Source organism: Crotalus tigris, unplaced genomic scaffold, assembly GCF_016545835.1.
Source record: "Crotalus tigris isolate CLP2741 ecotype Arizona unplaced genomic scaffold, ASM1654583v1 scf7180000018371.15429387391:27106975, whole genome shotgun sequence".
Taxonomy (NCBI): domain Eukaryota; kingdom Metazoa; phylum Chordata; class Lepidosauria; order Squamata; family Viperidae; genus Crotalus; species Crotalus tigris.
The window spans coordinates 20406147-20423940 of NW_024096970.1; the positions used below are offsets into that span (position 1 = coordinate 20406147).

General features: G+C 39.1%; 1 protein-coding gene across 9 annotated transcripts in view; it reads right to left on the reverse strand.

Annotated features, from left to right (window-relative positions):
- Positions 1–233: 233 nt before the first annotated feature.
- TTLL5 (tubulin tyrosine ligase like 5) overlaps positions 234–17794 on the reverse strand; it is a 151484-nt gene continuing 133923 nt past the window's right edge. For 3 of the 9 annotated variants that reach the window (XM_039351675.1, XM_039351671.1, XM_039351676.1), the window contains 2 exons: positions 13513–13598; positions 12445–12877 (listed from right to left, as the gene is read on the reverse strand). In XM_039351675.1, the coding sequence (XP_039207609.1) occupies positions 12753–12877; positions 13513–13598 (211 nt within the window). In that variant the 3' untranslated portion in view covers positions 12445–12752. Of the gene's footprint in view, positions 856–12441; positions 12878–13512; positions 13599–17794 lie in introns of those variants that run through there. The other 6 variants (XM_039351677.1, XM_039351674.1, XM_039351672.1 and 3 more) reach the window with 6 other exon arrangements.

Genomic DNA, 17794 nt, shown 5'->3' on the forward strand with positions numbered 1-17794 from the left:
GATTTGTCTGTTTGCTTTACAAATCTTTCAAAAGTTGAATTGCTGATAAATGAATGAAAAGCATTTAGAGTGTTAAATGAAGCTACAGTGGTAAATGCTGAAGCACCTTTGTTCACCATCATCTAAAGTGACAATTACTATGAAAGGGCTGAGTCTTGGAAACACAAGTTTTTAGAATATCAACTTATGAAATGTAAATAAATGTGAGGAAAAACATAATACAAGAAAAAAACTGAAATAAATTGTCAACTAATTGGAGAATAAATTATAAATTAAACAAACAAAATGATTGACTTTATTCACAAACTGAGAATATTTATGGCTTCTTGCCAACATTGCACAAGTGCCTATAATCAATCATCATTTTAACCTCATGCGTTAACTGTAGTCATGTTGTATGAACTGTGTCCACCATCTAGTAGAGAACTTCATCATGCTCAGGGGAAGCCGAAATGTCTAACTGGAAAGAGAAATCTGGGCCCTGTATACATAATATAGACACAATTCAAAACTTCTATCTTATGAGCCATAACCACAATTTAAAGGCTATCTGGTACAAGATGTGATATAGAACACAAAGGAAACCCTGAGACTTGGCAGCAAAAGCTCCATGGAGTAGAAACCTCGTGTCAGAGCTTGAATGCTATTTCCACAAACACTCAGCTGTTTTTCTCTCCTAAGGGAAAATTCTGGAGTCTGAAACAAGTCTTGTTATCAATCTGGGTGTAGCCAGGAACGTGGAATGATGAACAGTCATTCCTGCTTCATCTCTTCCTTGCATGCTGAAGCACTGAACTGATTGTTTGTTCATTATTTAGGAAGAATCCTTCTTCAAAAAATAATCACAAACAGGAGCTGAAAGAAACACACAAAAAACATACATAACAATTTTCAAAAAGTGTGCACTGACTCACAAGATGTAGGAGTTTCTCTTAATACAACTGACAAAACTGAATGGACAATCCACAAAGCTTTAATGGCTGCCATAGGAAATGCTGCTGTATTATTTCCAATCCTTTTTCTGGGCTTCTCATTTATCACAAGTCAGAAAAGGTTCTATATCTATATCTCCTTACAAAGATTTTGGGTAACTTATATGGAAAGAAGTGCTAGTAGTTCACTGAAAATAGAAGATGATTTACACTGTTTTCATAAAATATTTCATTTAAATCCTTTTCTAACATACTGTCTAAATTCCCAGCATCACATTTAAGCTGGAATAAGTTTTATAGTTAATTGTCTCTAGCACAATGGTAGTACCAAAAGTATTAGCAGCAATTTATCAGAAGAGACCTTGTCATGGGTTTTTCATGAGTTTTCCGGATTTGATGAAAGACATAGTGCAAAACAACTCTTGAGATTTTATCTTCTCTTTTATTAAGACAAACAGCATCTATTCTGAGTTGTGTTCCCTAGCAAGGTTAATTAAGCTAGAAAAGCCAGGTCTGAGCAATCCCATCTTCTCCTGCCCATTTTTACTGATAACCAGCAGGAAAGAAATGAAGCCATGGATTGAGATTTAAAATGCACTGCAAAAGGGCTGTTTTTTTTCTTTGTTGAACATTATGCATCTTAACTTCCTTATTCATCTGTAAGTTCTTTAATGACATTGTACATGCATTCAGTACTGTTGATTTAATCTCTAAATATTGTTCTATTTCTAAAGACAAAAGATACTGGCAGCATTTAGGCTGGCAGCTTTTTGGCTGGTAGAATGTAGTCTTCTTTTCTTCTGGCTCCCCCCAGATCCCCCTTGCTGGATAATTGATGTTCCATGCTGGGCCCCACTTTCCTTTAGTGCACTTTTCTGTGTCACACTCCTGTCCACTCCATGAGTCTTGTCTTGGCTTCTCCTCAACTTTTATAACTCTTCAACAGTATAACACTGCCCAGCCCAGCTCAGGATTTTCAGCCAATACTGCTCTTTATAAAGCCAATACCCAAGCTTCAACAGCAAACACTGCCTAGGTCTAACTTCAGTTTGCCAGCCATGACATTTTCATCAAATTTCCTTCTTCCCAACATTTCTGTTTTTTTAAAACTTTACCTCTGCCAGCTTTCCCCTGCAGAAAAATTTTCCTACAAGAAACTAAGCTTCCTCATACTCTCAGCTTCAATTGATCATCCAACCAGAATACAGTGCCTGTTTGGGTTTCTCTCTGCCTATGTGACAAAATGTTAAGACACCCTGGATAATATACAGGCTATCACAGACTTCTTTTCATAAACTGCCATAACTATATCAGGATCTAAAATTTGGAATTATACTGCATTTGTAAAGACTTCTTTGTGAACAGTTCTGGAGGAATTCAACAGCACAACATATAAGGTCATTTTGGGGTATAACATCAAGTAATGCAAAGATGGGCCATTAAAAGGAAAATTTAGAAATTGTGTCTATAACAAAATTCTGTAAATTTCTATTTCTATGAATTAGATTCTAAAAGCTACTCAACCATTAAGTACTGTAACATGAAAAGTTATATATAAATATGTATATGTTAAAAGGAGGATCCAAATTGTTGGGAGCATTATGCTGACCGCTTAAGAGAATGCTGTAAAGCCCTATGAAGTAGTATATGAGTCTAAGTGCTATTGCTATTAAAAGTAAGTTTTGGTTTCATATGATGACTGGAGTCAAAATAAATATTTGTACTTCACTCTTATACAACTTCAGTGTCACTGTATAAATTGGATACATCATAGGAAGAGAGCCATACTAGTGTATGATAGCCAAAACTCGGAAAGACTCTGGCACTTCATAATATAAATTATAAAGACTTTATATGAACAGCTATAAACATTGGTAATTGAGACCTTATTTCCCCCTTCCTGTTGATTTCTGCTATGTGACAATAATTGCTTATTTAAGTTAACAAATGAAACTTTCCTCGTTGCTAGGCCTACTTAATTTATAGTATTTGGATGCCCAGGAGTGTCCTGGGCCCCAGAGCCCACTCACATATTGCATCTTTTGCTTTTATACTCCTAAATATTCCCCTCTTTCACTTCTCTCTCTTTCATGCGTATAGTTCAAGTATCTACATATAATCAAACACAGGTAAATGCTGAATTATTTCCAGCTGTTTAGATTTTTCTATCTGGCCTATCTGAGAAGCAAAGATATATTAACTTCTCTTTCTTTACTCCTGTTGATATTCTGAACACAAGAGTGAACCTTATTATGAATGCCAAAAGTTTGTGGGCATCTGAGTCACTATCAGCTCGTTTTTCTTTTCTCTAATATCCTCAACTGTATTCCTTATTTATTTATACTCTGCCTTTATTATTTTTACAAATAACTCAAGGTGGCAAACATATCCAACTCGTTTTCCTCCTCCTATTTTCCCCACAACAACAAATCAGTGAGATGAGTTTGGACTGAGAGAGAATGACTGGCCCAAAGTCACTGCTTCCCAAGCACATCCAGACAGGCCTATAATCTACAATGTCTTAATGTATAGAAACTTTACAGCAATGTTTCTCAACTTTAAGAAGTGTGGACTTCAACTCCTAGAATACCCCAGCCAGCAATTCTCTCATTATAATTAATAAAACTGAAATATGAAAAAAACATGACTGCATTTTGTTTACCATCCAGAAAACAAGTTTAGCATATAAAAGCAGAAAGGAAGTGTAGAATACGTAACAGAATTATTCCTCCTCACAAGGGAGCAAAAAAAAAAAAAAAAAAAAAAGATTTTGCTCCACAAACAGCAAACACTGGAATAGCAATACTCTGAATTTTTCAGAAGATGAAGTTAGAAGTGCTATCTTTAAATTCATCCCTTCAAAATAGATACTATATTAAGAGTAACAGTATACAACTTTTTAGTTCAATGTTTATGAAGTTGGATGTAGCTGAATGTTACATCCATTATGTAAATAATAATAATAAATGACTACTGGCAATCCAGAATCCAAACCCACCAGCTTCACCCTTGTCACACTCCCCTTCTCACTTGAAGAAAGGTGAATGGCTCCGGTTCCCACCCAACACCTTCCTCCCAAACTAAATAACATCCATCTCTCCAGATCAGTCCATCCAATCACAGTTCTCCATCCAATCCTCAGAGATACAGGTGACACAAAACCAGGGTTGCTGCAAGGTACCAATATAACAGACCTAGCAGACCCTCCTCTCTCAGATCCATGACATACTGCAAGAAAGGAAAATGACAAAAAAAGAAGTCAAAACCAAAGCCGTAGCTGGTACAAGCTACAGGAATATCACCTATATCTATATAGCTCCAGCTCCTGCTGCCATTTCAAACCTAGAAGCCTCCAAACCTCTGGTACAGTAATGTTGGCCACTCCCAGATGACCATCACCAATGAAGCTTTCTGAAAACTAGCAGACTTGAGTAGTCATCACCATTAAGCGGTCACTGGCATTACACCCAACATACAGTTTCGCAGCCAGCCTCATCCTCAGAAAGATAACTCTCCAGCCTGTGGCTGGAATTCTTGTACTGCCATCCAGCTTATCAGCGACACTGAACTGGTTGCTGCCTGATTTCTAAGGAGCTTCTGTCACTGTTTTGCCAACTCTGATTTCAGTCCACCACCTTTTGATGGCCACCTGACCACACTCCGGTCACTCAGCTGGTCAGTCCAGAAGTCTGGCTTTTTGCCAGCCTCCCAAGTCACTGCTGCTGTTTCTTGTATTGCACCACACCAAGAAGGTCTCTGCAAGCCTCCAATCATCCCAAAACACTTGAGATACTCCGACAATTGCCAAATCCTCTACATACCATTCTCTCGACATCCTAATATAATCTGATATCTGGATTTTCAGCTATCAACACCTGGTCCTGACACCCTATTTTTAAAAAAGTAGAATTCTCTATTTAATTCTCCAGGGAAAGATTGAAGGCAAACAAGGTCCAGGCAGAAGAAGAACATCGTGGCTTCAAAATCTAAGGGATTGGTTTGGACAAAACTCAGCAGCACTTTTTCGTGCGGCTGCTGATAAAAACAGGATCGCCAACGTCCGATAACGGATATGGCACAAGAAGAAGAAGAAGAAGAATTCTCTATTACATATAGCTAAATAGATATAGCAAGACAGGGAAGATTTTGGACTAGAATTGTTATTAATGCTGCTCAGCATGTAAATTATATTAGTTATGTAGATGTAGCCTAAAATGTGAAGAGTATAAAACTGTATGGGCCGTATCTAGCTTATTGGCTTGGAGCCTGGATATTTTCCAGACAACCTGCTCCAATTGGAATCTGCTTTATGTCCATGGAGAGAATGCATGCTAAAAGTCTACACAACCACACAATCAGGTGTGTCAGGAGGAAACTTGGAAGAGAGCATTCTCTTGGAATTCCTGTTTTATGAAATAGCTTTCTTCCAGGAATAAGAACACTCCATTCCTTTTAATATTTCATAACTTAGTAACACTTTGATTATTTTGTCATGCCATTGGGAACTGAGGAAAACCATTCTACATTACCCTGGGATAAATGATGTTCTTACTGTAGGTCTCTTAGTTCTGATACATATTTTTACTAATGAATTTATTTTTTACCTCTTTATACTGATTATGATAATGATAGTAAAAGTCTTATAAGCTGCTTAGTGGTAGAAGAAGCAGTATAAACAAAAAAGGGCAAAAATGATAAAAATTTGATGAAGAAATGCTTAAGCCCAGGCTGAATACACATCTATCCATATGATTTCATTTGAATTCCTGCACCAAACAAAGGATTAGATAAAATCCATAGATTTTCAACTCTGTGATTTTCCATGTTCAAGATCTTCAGTAGTGGGAAAGTGTCAATAAATATAATCCAGTTTTAAAAACTAAAATTAAAATCAAATACATGCAATGCTTAAATAAAAGATTAATCAATTCAGTCAAGTGATTTTCTTGCATTATTGTTGTTGTTAATTACGAAGTCATGTCCGACCCATCACGACCCCATGGACAACGTTCCTCCAGGTCTTCCTGTCCTCTACCATCTTCTGGAGTCCATTTAAGTTCACGCCTACTGCTTCAGTGACCCCATCCAAACATCTCATCCTCTGTCGTCTCCTTCTTCTATTGCCCTCAATCTTTCCCAGCATTAGGCCCTTCTCCAGTGAGTCCTTCCTTCTCATTAGGTGGCCAAAGTATTTGAGTTTCAACTTCAGGATCTGGCCTTCTAAAGAGCAGTCGGGGTTGATCTCTTCTAGGACTGACCGGTTTGAACGCCTTGCAGTCCAAGGGACTCGCAGGAGTCTTCTCCAGCACCATAGTTCAAAGGCCTCAATTCTTTGGCGCTCAGCCTTTCTTATGGTCCAACTTTCACAGCCATACATTGCAACTGGGAAAACCATGGCCTGGACTATACGCACTTTTGTTGGCAGGGTGATGTCTCTGCTTTTTAGAATGCTGTCTAGATTTGCCATAGCTTTCCTCCCCAGGAGCAAGCGTCTTTTAATTTCTTGGCTGCAGTCCCCATCTGAGGTGATCTTGGAGCCCAGAAAAATAAAATCTGTCACTACCTCCATTTCTTCCCCATCTATTTGCCAGGAATTGAGAGGGCCGGATGCCATGATTTTGGTTTTCTTAATGTTGAGTTTCAAGCCAACTTTTGCACTCTCCTTCTTCACCTGCATCAAGAGGCTCTTTAGTTCCTCTTCACTTTCTGCCATTAGAGTGGTATCATCTGCATATCTTAGGTTGTTCATATTTCTCCCGGCAATCTTAATTCCAACTTTTAATTCATCTAGTCCTGCCTTTCTCATGATGTGCTCTGCATATAAGTTAAATAGGCAGGGCGATAGTATACAGCCTTGCCGGACTCCTTTTCCAATTTTGAACCAATCAGTGGTTCCGTGTCCAGTTCTCACTGTTGCTTCTTGACCCGCATATAGGTTTCTCAAGAGACAAATGAGATGGTCTGGTACTCCCATCTCTTTAAGAACTTGCCACAATTTGTTGTGATCCACACAATCAAAGGCTTTTGCATAGTCAATGAAGCAGAAGTAGATGTTTTTCTGGAACTCCCTAGCTTTCTCCATGATCCAGCGTATGTTGGCAATTTGATCTCTAGTTCCTCTGCCTCTTCGAAATCCTGCCTGTACTTCTGGTAGTTCTCGATCCACATACTGCTGGAGTCTAGCTTGTAGGATTTTAAGCATAACTTTACTAGCATGTGAAATGAGTGCAATGGTGCGATAGTTTGAACATTCTTTGGCATTGCCTTTCTTTGGAATTGGAATGTAAACTGACCTTTTCCAATCCTGTGGCCACTGTTGAGTTTTCCAAATTTGCTGGCAAATTGAGTGTAGCACTTTTACTGCATCGTCTTTTAAGATTTTGAATAGCTCAGCTGGAATACTGTCACCTCCACTAGCTTTGTTGTTGCTCAGATTTTCTAAGGCCCATTTCACTTCACATTCTAGGATGTCTGGTTCGAGGTCAGTGACCATCTCATTGTGGTTATCTGGGATGTTAAGCTCATTCTTGTATAGTTCTTCTGTGTAGTTTTGCCATCTCTTCTTAATCTCTTCTGCCTCTGTTAGGTCTCTGCCATTTTGGTCCTTTATCATGCCCATCTTTGCATGAAACGTTCCCTTCATATCTCCAATTTTCTTGAAGAGATCTCTGGTCCTCCCTATTCTGTTGTTTTCTTCTATTTCTTTGCACTGTTCATTTAAGAAGGCATTCTTATCTCTTCTAGCTACTCTCTGGAATTCTGCATTCAATTGGGTGTATCTTTCTCTTTCTCCTTTGCCTTTCGCTTCCCTTCTTTCCTCAGCTATTTGCAAAGCTTCCTCAGACAGCCATTTTGCTTTCTTGCATTTCTTTTTCTTTGGGATGGTTTTAGTTGCTACCTCTTGTACAATGTTGCGAACTTCCATCCATAGTTCTTCAGGCACTCTGTCTATCAGATCTAATTCCTTAAATCTATTTGTCACCTCTACTGTATATTCATCAGGAATATGATTTAGTTCATACCTGAGTGGCCTAGTGCTTTTCCCTATTTTTTTCAATTTAAGCCTAATTTTTGCAACGAGAAGCTCATGATCTGAGCCACAGTCAGCTCCTGGTCTTGTTTTTACTGACTGTATAGAGCTTCTCCATCTTTGGCTGCAGAGCACATAGTCAATCTGATTTCTATGTTGACCATCTGGTGATGTCCATGTGTAGAGCCGTCTCTTGGGTTGTTGGAAAAGAGTGTTTGTTATGACCATCGTATTCTCTTGACAAAATTCTATTAGCCTGTGCCCTGCTTCATTTTGTACTCCAAGGCCAAACTTGCCTGTTATTCCGGTTATCTTTTGGCTTCCTACCTTAGCATTCCAATCCCCATGATGATAAGGACATCATTTTTTGGTGTTAATTCTATAAGGTGCTGTAGGGCTTCATAGAACCGGTCAATTTCATCCTCTTCAGCACCAGTGGTTGGGGCATAGATTTGGACTATTGTGATATTGAATGGTTTGCCTTGGATTCGAATTGAGATCATTCTGTCATTTTGGGGATTGTATCCCAGTATTGCTTTTCCTATTCTTTTATTGACTATGAAGGCTACTCCATTTCTTCTGAGGGATTCTTGCCCACAGTAGTATACCTGATGGTCATCTGAGTTAAATTCACCCATTCCTGTCCATTTTAGTTCGCTGATTCCTAAGATGTCGATGTTCAGTCTTGTCATCTCTTTTTTGACTACGTCTAGCTTGCCTTGATTCATGGATCTTACATTCCAGGTTCCTATGGAGAAAAAATCTTTACAGCATTGGACTTTCCTTTCACCACCAGATATATCCATAGCTGAGCGTCCTTTCGGCTTTGGCCCAGTCGCTTCATTCTTTCTGGCGCTACTAGTACTAGCCCTCTGCTCTTCCCCAGTAGTATATTGGACACCTTCCGACCTGAGGGGCTCATCTTCCAGCGTCATATCTTTTTTCCTTTTAGTACTGTCCATGGGGTTTTCATGGCAAAGATACTGGAGTGGTTTGCCATTTCCTTCTCCAGTGGATCACATTTTGTCAGAACTCTCTGCTATGACCTGTCTGTCTTGGGTGGCCCTGCACGGCATAGCTTATAGCTTCATTGAGTTACGCAAGCCCCTTCGCTACGACAAGGCAGTAATCCATAAAGGGGTTCTTGCATTATATTGTAGCCTTAATCTTTTTCCAATTTATATATCATATTTATTGCTATTAATTATCATCTGCCTTTTTTAATGAAGACTTGTTGATCAGACATAGTTTTTGTTCCATTTTGTTCCATCAACAAAATATTTTGCCAAATATTTAAGTTTCAATTTAAAATAATAATGAAAACTACAAGATAATAAATGTGCCTTTTGTAATCTGCAACATTATATGTAAGGGTGTTCTACGAACTCAGAAAAATTAACTTTTGAAAAATTCTATTCTATTCAGTGACAATTAATTTTGCATAGACTAAAATTAATTTTGCACAAAGATTCCACTGAAACAAGTGTATTTAACGTGCTCAGCTTTTGTTATTTCAATTGCAAAAAAAACGAGTGGGAAGGTGGATTTAATTCTTTCCTCCCACATTACTGTGCTGAAGAAAATCTGTCTCCCAAATGGCATTTGCCTATCAGGCTGGGAGTTTCCACTGATACCTTGCAACAGCACTATTTGCATTTTTTCCATCTATATATCGCCCCCCTCAATGTGTATGTCTTTGACTGTACCAGTATATACTTGCCAACAGAATATAATGATTCATATATAAGATAAAGTAGGCTTTATTTCATGAATGTTTCAACCACAACAAATCTGTTAATTTATTAAGCCTGGAATCATTAAGAAAGGGAATGGAATGTACCTACTGACTCAATAGCAATGTCCTTATATAACTCTACAATTGACTGATTGATGAGATTTGAAGACCAAGCACCTCCACAATGACCCTGGCAGCTTACACTAAAAATTTAAAAAAAAAACAGTAAAAAGAAAACTCCGTGTGTCCAGACAAACATGCTCCTTATAATAAAAAACACAACTAGCAGGGGGCTCCATTAGCCCCCTGCTCCAAGGTTTGCGAGAAGAGCTAAGTTTTTAGACTTCTGGAATTATCATCAGGTTGGGAACCAAAAGGGTGATCGTGGAAATACTATTGCAGAGAGTAGGTGCTAAACAATTTTTGACTCCTGATAGATGGCATTGTTTGATAGATGGCAATGCTATATAAGACTACTTCTGGAATAACATCTTCAAACCTCAATAATATCATAAATCTGAAAGGAACAGACAAGAGGGAAAGAGCAGTTCCCATGAGGAAAAACTACATTGATTTGGAGCCTTTTGGCCTAGAGAGAAGATGGTAGTCATTATAAAGAGCCCGTGTAACATTGTGGTTAAGGTACTGGATTAGAAGGAACATCCAAATCTAACCTCTCAGCCACAGAAACTCACTGGATGACTTTGAGCAAATCATTCTCTCTCAGCCTAACTACTTTAAAGAGTAATAGTTGTGGGGGGAAAATTAGGAGGGAGTGTTATCTTAAGCTCTTGAATAAAAGGCAAGATATAAATCAAATATATACATAAAATTTAAAATATGAATACTGTACTGTATAGAAATATCTCTCCTTTGGAGTTTGGAATAGGCACAGTCAATTCTCCTTTGTTCATTCATGTAATCTGCAATAATGGTGTTATTATTCAGTATCATCACTGGTCAAAAAAGGTGATGATTGGTGAAATAACTTGCCAATTTTTGCCACAGTGTCTCTCAAGAAATTGAGTCAAATGCCACTTTCAAGTCAACAAAGGAAGAATGGGGAGAGCCTCCTGATAGGTGCACTTCACTGACAGGTGGCACAACTAATATTTTTTTTCTCCAAAAACGTCCAATCCCTGCTCGCTCTCCCCCTGCCCCGCCTGCCCTCAGGGCCACCTACCGCTTCCATGACCCACCACAGTCCGCCCAGTGGCCCTGCAGCACCATTGCAGCCAAGCCCTCTACCCGTACCCCGCAGCATCATCTGCGACGGGGTGTGAGGGCAGAGTCTCGTCCCTGCTGCCCATCTGCCATGTCCTTGGCTGCGCTGCTCCATGTGGGCCATGCCCAGGGGCAACTCTCCTCTGGGGAGGCTGCTGGTGAGGCCATGGGGGAAGGCAGAGCTGGGGCAACGGTGCACGTACCCACAGAGAGGGCTCTGAGTGCCTCCTCTGACACCCGTGCCATAGGTTCGCCACCACTGCCCTAGGTTCATCCAATCAGTGAACTTTTGATAAAGATATTTCACAAACAATTTGCTGATTATGCACATCAAATTGATTGGATAATAATTGGCTGTGCTAATCCTAGCATTTTTTTATTGGAACCATTACAAAGTTACTCTATTTTTTAGGAATCTGCAGTGATTATCACTGTGTGAATGGGGTCAAAACAAATGGTGAAACACATAAATGTGTACCACACTGACTGACTCAGCAATTGTCTACCATACACTGACAGGCATTGAACCCCATTTGTGATGCAATTATTCCACATAAATGAAGAATTCCCAGACAGTATGGGTCAGTTACTCTAATGCAGGGGTTCCCAATCCTGGGGCTATGGTCCACTATCAGGCGACAGCCTATTTGGATCCAGGCCATGCAAACCTGTGCACACGTGCAGCTGCACTTACTGTATGTGAGCATTTGTGTGCAAAGCTCCATTACCGTAAGCAGCGGGTACGAGCGCTCACGCATGAAACTTCATTTGCATGAGCCTGTCACTTGCACAAATGGAGTTGTGTGCGTTCATGCATGTACCTGCCGCTCACACAAAACCATCCCCTCTGCCTCCCCGCCAGTCCGCCAAGCCAGAAAAGTTGGCAACCTCTGCTCTATAATGACCGTGTCCTTTCTCTACTGGGGCATATTCACAAGAAGGTATTTTGCAGTAATATCTCACATCCATAAAGTCAAACTAAAGCTAAGGCTGGGTTGCCTGACGTACTATTTGATGACAGGCTGTTTCAAAGTTAAGGCAACATGTACAGTTGATTATAGTAAAACAGTGAGCAAAAATGAGAAAGATATTAATTCCAAATTACTATTAGTATGTAGAAACTGCAGGGATTCTTATTGTGGATTGATTATTTCACTCTCTCACTTAAGGACAGGAAATGGTCTTTTTATAAAAGGAAATGGACACTTATGTTCACGTTATTATCACAAAAGATTAATGTGTCACTAAGAAAATTACAGAATATCCTGGCTTTATTCTGAAACCTTAGTCATTATATAAACATACTAAAACTGCTTGTAACATCAGCCATTTAGATTAATTTCCTTTAATTTTCAATATGCCAAATTAAGGGGCTTGAATTTACCCATGTAAAATCCTACCTAGGGCTTAAAAAGGGGATGGCTGAAAATAAAGATAACAAAGAGAAGCTTAGGTATCATGTAAAGCTGTTATCTCTCTTCCATTATTATAAACTCAGACCTTGTAAAAAATCTTTTTTTTTTAATTTTTACTTTTAATCTTTACGTTCTTGACTAAAACTTGAGGTTCTGGCTGTTTACCTCAGAAATCTACAGTAGAAAAATAGGTAAACTGTATTTCCTTCTTAGAGTACTCTACACTAGGAAATAGCATGTTATGAACAGACTTCTGGCATCCATTTACTATGTTTAGTTTCTCCCTTTCACCAAAACTTCATTTCATGAGATTTTTGTAGATAGATCTTTCTCCTTTTTTTTCCCTTAGCATAACTATAAAAATTACAGTGTTAGCAAAAGAAAATGTGGGGAAAACAGAGGTGCCTATTGTTACCTTAGGCTGGCCCTCCCTCCTCTGGCCTTTTCTTTCTTTGCCCTACAACTGTGTCAATGGCTCGGGTTCGGCTGTACAAAGGTCTAGCTCTGGCGAATATAATCTGAGGGCCAGCTTCCAAGAGACCTGGAAAATGGAAAAAATGGCTTAGCCTAAAGCAGGTCCCTTGACTACTTTATTTTATTTTTCACTGAAGCCTTTCTTCTTAACACCCCAAGAAAATTGGTAAGAGACTCATGAGAAACCAAACATTTGCTAATATGGCAGAAACACACAAAAAAGCAAACTAGTTTAAAGATTCCACTGGTATCGGTTCTTTTCTCGTGTGAAAAAGATAGTTCAACTCTAAAATGAATTCAGTACAAGCAAATATGAAACCAATGTTCTCTTTAAAAAATAGAATGGTCATTGGAAACAGGGGAAAAAAACCTCCATCGCAAAATAAGTGTGTACTATAAGATGCCACAGTTCTTTCTGATGAATGTGAGATAGAAATCATCCTTTTTCTGTAGCCTGGATACATTTTTTCCTCCATTAACCACTTCTCTTTTCACCATTTCTAGATTTTTTTCATTTAAAATGTCATACTGTTCAGAAGTAATCAAGTCTTTCTTGGCATTTCCTGGTTGCATCAAGGAGATTTTATCTGTCTTATGCTAGTAAGCCTGTTATAGGATACATAAAGACAGATGGTACTGCAAAAATGAAACAAAAGGCAGCATTTAAATAAATTAGTGATAGTAGAGCCTAGGTTTTCTCACCTGTGGAGTTTGTAAGTGGCTCACAAGATGCAGCGCTGTTAAGGCTATTCTGGAATCCATTCAGCTGCCTTTCTGTAGAGGTTATCCTGCCAGAAAAAACACTGAATTAGAAAGCAGCACTGAAAAAAATCTGAGGGGGAAAGTCATTCTAATTTTCTGAGACAAAAACATCAACCTTTTTCCAGACTATTTTTCCATGTAATAAATGCGTAGCTGTTAAAAATGTTAAAGAGTCTGCCTTCCACCAGGTCGTTATTTTTTTCCATTTAACCCCCTGTCGTCTAGTTGGCATCAGATCTCCAGAGGCTTTGGAGCAGGGAGTTCTTATTTGCCAGCTTTTTTCTCAGGGAATTTATGTTACACGGATGCAGCATTTTGCTTATTTCATATCAAACAAAAAAACCTGAAAATATTGAGTGTTATGAGATACAAAAGTAGCATTTTTGTTTGTCTGTTTATATCCCACCTTTATTATTTTTTACAAATGATTCAAGGTGCCAAACTTATCCAACACACCTTCTTCCCTCAAACCCAAGTGACTGGCCCAATATTGCTGCTTATATATGGAATAGGTGCCAATTCAGGAAGGCAGCACCTTTTTTTACAGCTTCCGGGATAGGGCTGCCCATAAGAGTTGCATGGATATAATCTAGAAACGTTTGCTTTCCTCAAAACTTAATTTGTATCAATAAGGAAAGAAACATTCCTATGTAACATGCTCATTGTAAGGCTATCAAAAGCTGTAGAAATCAAAGAATAACTCTTGAGAACCTGCCAGTCTCCAAATGTCAACTTCCAGAAATCTCAGGAATGGCCGTGTTGGTAAGTTGGCTGGGGAATTCTGGTAAATAAAAACCCACATACCAAGGACACCCAGATTGGGGAAAGCTGATGTTTAAGCATACATACAAGGTGAGTAATCACAATAAGCATTTGCATTTTTGATGAGTTGTGTATCTTCCTAAATTAGAAAGTAAACAAACCCTGGATACCAGAAGAACACATTAAAAAAATGGCTTCCAGCCCTGTAGAACTTTTGAAGGACTTTGGGAGGCAAACAGATAACTTAAGCAAAATGTCTGGGTCAAGAAATAGCTAACTTAATTTAACTTGGGTCTTTTTATTAGTTTTCTTAATTTTCTCAAATACATATTCCTTTTAATTTTCTTTTATCTGAATGGCTAGTTGTCTCAGATCATTTTTCTGTCATTCAGTTTTAGTCACATAGTACATCTGGGTTGTCCTTTGAAAATTAAAACTGTTCCCAACAAACTACCATGATTAAAATAACATTAGAAAGTGGCTGAAAAACTATCAAATCCAACCCGCTGCTGCAAAGTTACAAATCAATCCATTCAGCAATCTCAACTTTTTATGATGAAAAAGGTGCCTTGCAGGGATTGTTTCACCTCATTTTGCACCAGATACAAACTATGCGTACACATACATATATAATTTGGAAACAGGAATACAATAGTGTTCTCTGACAGCTTCAATACGTCTGCATTATAATGTCAACATGATTGACTTCAATCCCAAAGAAACATAAAAATCTATAGAAGTTCCTTTCATATGAAATGGAGAGAAACTTCTAAACCACACCATTTTTAAGCCATGCCAATCATTTAAATCATCTAGTAATGTCTTAAATCCTAAACAATATCCAAATATAATCTCTAATATTTCCTATTTACACATATATGCTCTTCCACTTTGATAGACTTGGTTAACAGCAAAAAAAGGGATAACGAATCTATTTTTAAAAGCTGTGAAATAAGAAATTTGTCTTACATATGAAATAAACAAAGATTTTAATGCCATTTTTTTTCTAATTTTTTTTCTGAGCTATGAATCCTGTGTGATATTTAACTCTTAATATTGGCATCTCTTATAATTGTCATTAGAGCTCCTCAAAATAACATGTCTATAATTGTCTTTATATATTCCAGTGATGGCAAACCTTTTAGACACCGAGTGCCTAAACCGCAACCCAAAACCCACTTATGTATCGCAAAGTGCCAGGGCTGCATCAGCATTGTGGTGCCCTCAGAGGGGGTGGGGACAGGTGTGGCTGCTATGGTCATGACAGACTGAGTGGGCGTGGCCAGGGTGGTGTGGCCACCTTGATGTTGCTCGTGGGGGGATGCCTGTGGGGGCTGGGCAGGATTGGGGGAGATCCAGGGGGTCTCTGGTGGGTGGCGTGTCTGGCGGGGTGAGGCAGGGGGTAGGGCGGGGATGCCATTGCTGCAGAGCAAGGCAAGGCAGCTGCTGCCTGACACCATCAGCCCGCGCACACAGAGGCCAGCAAGCACATGAGGGCCTGCTCTACCACCTCTACTCGAGCTTGCTAGCCAGCTGCTTCGGCTCCTTTGTGCTGGGTGGGGTTGGCGCTCCGGGTGCCAGCAGTGGCCTAATGGACCTGTGTGAGCTGGCGGTGGCGGCAGTAGGCATGCCCACAAAGAGGGCTCTGAGTGCTACCTCTGGCACCTGTGCCATAGGTTCGCCATCACTGATATATTCTTTTCCAGAAAAGAACTGTTGCTGCTGCTGATACAATAATCAAACAATGAAATCTGGTTTTTGAGAATTCCCAAAGAATATATTGATTTATTCATCATTTATCAACTCTCATATAAGGTTAAAAGTCCTAGTATGTCCTTCCTAGGCAGAAGGAAGCTCCTGTTCCTAGACTGCTATTGAAAAAGCAGAAAATGCTGTATGTCAAAATTAGAAGGTGAAAAATAGTTAATAACATAACTGGAAATAATTTTCAATTATTCTTGAAAAAAACCCCAGAGAAGCTACTAAAAGGGCTTTCTCCTTAGCTCTTAAGTGACTGGTAATAAAGGTATCTCAATAGAGGAAGTAATCTGTATCTTAGAGTAGAACTGTGGAGTTCTTGTTTTTTACTTGAAAACTTCAGTGAGACTATTATATATAAGACTATTATATATATAAGAAACCTGATGGCGCAGTGGTTAGAATGCAATATTGCAGGTTAACTATGCCTACAGCCTGGAGTTCAATCCTGACTGGCTCAAGGTTGACTCAGCCTTCCATCCTTCCGAGGTCAGTAAAATGAAGACCCAGATTGTTGGGGGGCCAACTCTGTAAACTGTCCAGAGGCGATATATAAATCTAAGTGCTATATGCAGATTGAACAAGATGGAACAATTTGACATTACCCACATGGAGGAATGAGCAGTGAATATTACGGAACTTGCTGAAATAGCCAAACTGGCAGCTTTGATCAGAGAAAAGTTATTATCCAAGTTTAATGCTGACTGAAAACCTCTTAAGAGACTTTTTGCATGAAACAGAAAAAAAAATGAAATTATAACATATGGTTTTCATGATTATAAAAAATAGATAAAAATACAATTCATGTTGGAGTGATAGAGTAAGAGGTGGATTTATACTTATATCTATAACAGGTATTTCTTTATATATATTTTATTCTTCGTATTTTCTTTTTTTCTGGACTTTGGCTTTTCTTTTTTTCCTTTTTCTTTCCTTTTCCTCTACAGTATTGTAAATATTAGTTCTTGTTAATTTTTATCTTTTTTAATATATATAAATATAAGAAAAACGAACAGCAGGATAAAAATAAACAGGACTGTTTAATATAAACAAGCTGTGAATAAAAAAGTTACTTACTGAGCTTTCATCAGCCAAACTACTGGCGTCATCAGAGTTAGAATGCTAGGTGATTAGGGAGCTTGCCTATATACAGCTGCCTGTCTCTGAGCCCAGCTTCTCGAGCGCATCATCGGCCCATTAGCTATGTTACTCTGCAATGTGTTAAATTGATTCTCATTCGGCAGCCTGTTGCTGGATCTTATGATTGTAGCTCCCTCTCCCTGATCCTGCAAAGAACAACTATTCAGATGTTCCTGCTTCATACTCTCCCCTCCTTTTTTTGTCTCTCCTTCCAAGCCATTCGTCGTCTCCTGCCATAGCAGCTCTTGCTGCCTCACCTGCAGCCCTATCACTCCAGTCCTGCCAGTTGCTATCTCGTTGTGGTGTCACCCGGCCCCCTCCTCTTTTGCCAGTTCGTTGTCCTCCTTAGGGATTGCAGCTTCCCCATTTGTAGAGCCATGGTCTTGCTTTTGCACCGTATGGGATGGCCATCTACTCCGTGGATTACCACATTGTTTCTCCCATCTTCTGAGAGTCTGGTATGCTGGTAGGAGGTCTATGTGCCGGTTGATGGAATTTTCATCCGAAAGCCAGGCTTCTTTGAGAAGGCGGCCACTCTTAGTGGTCTCACGAGATATGGTCT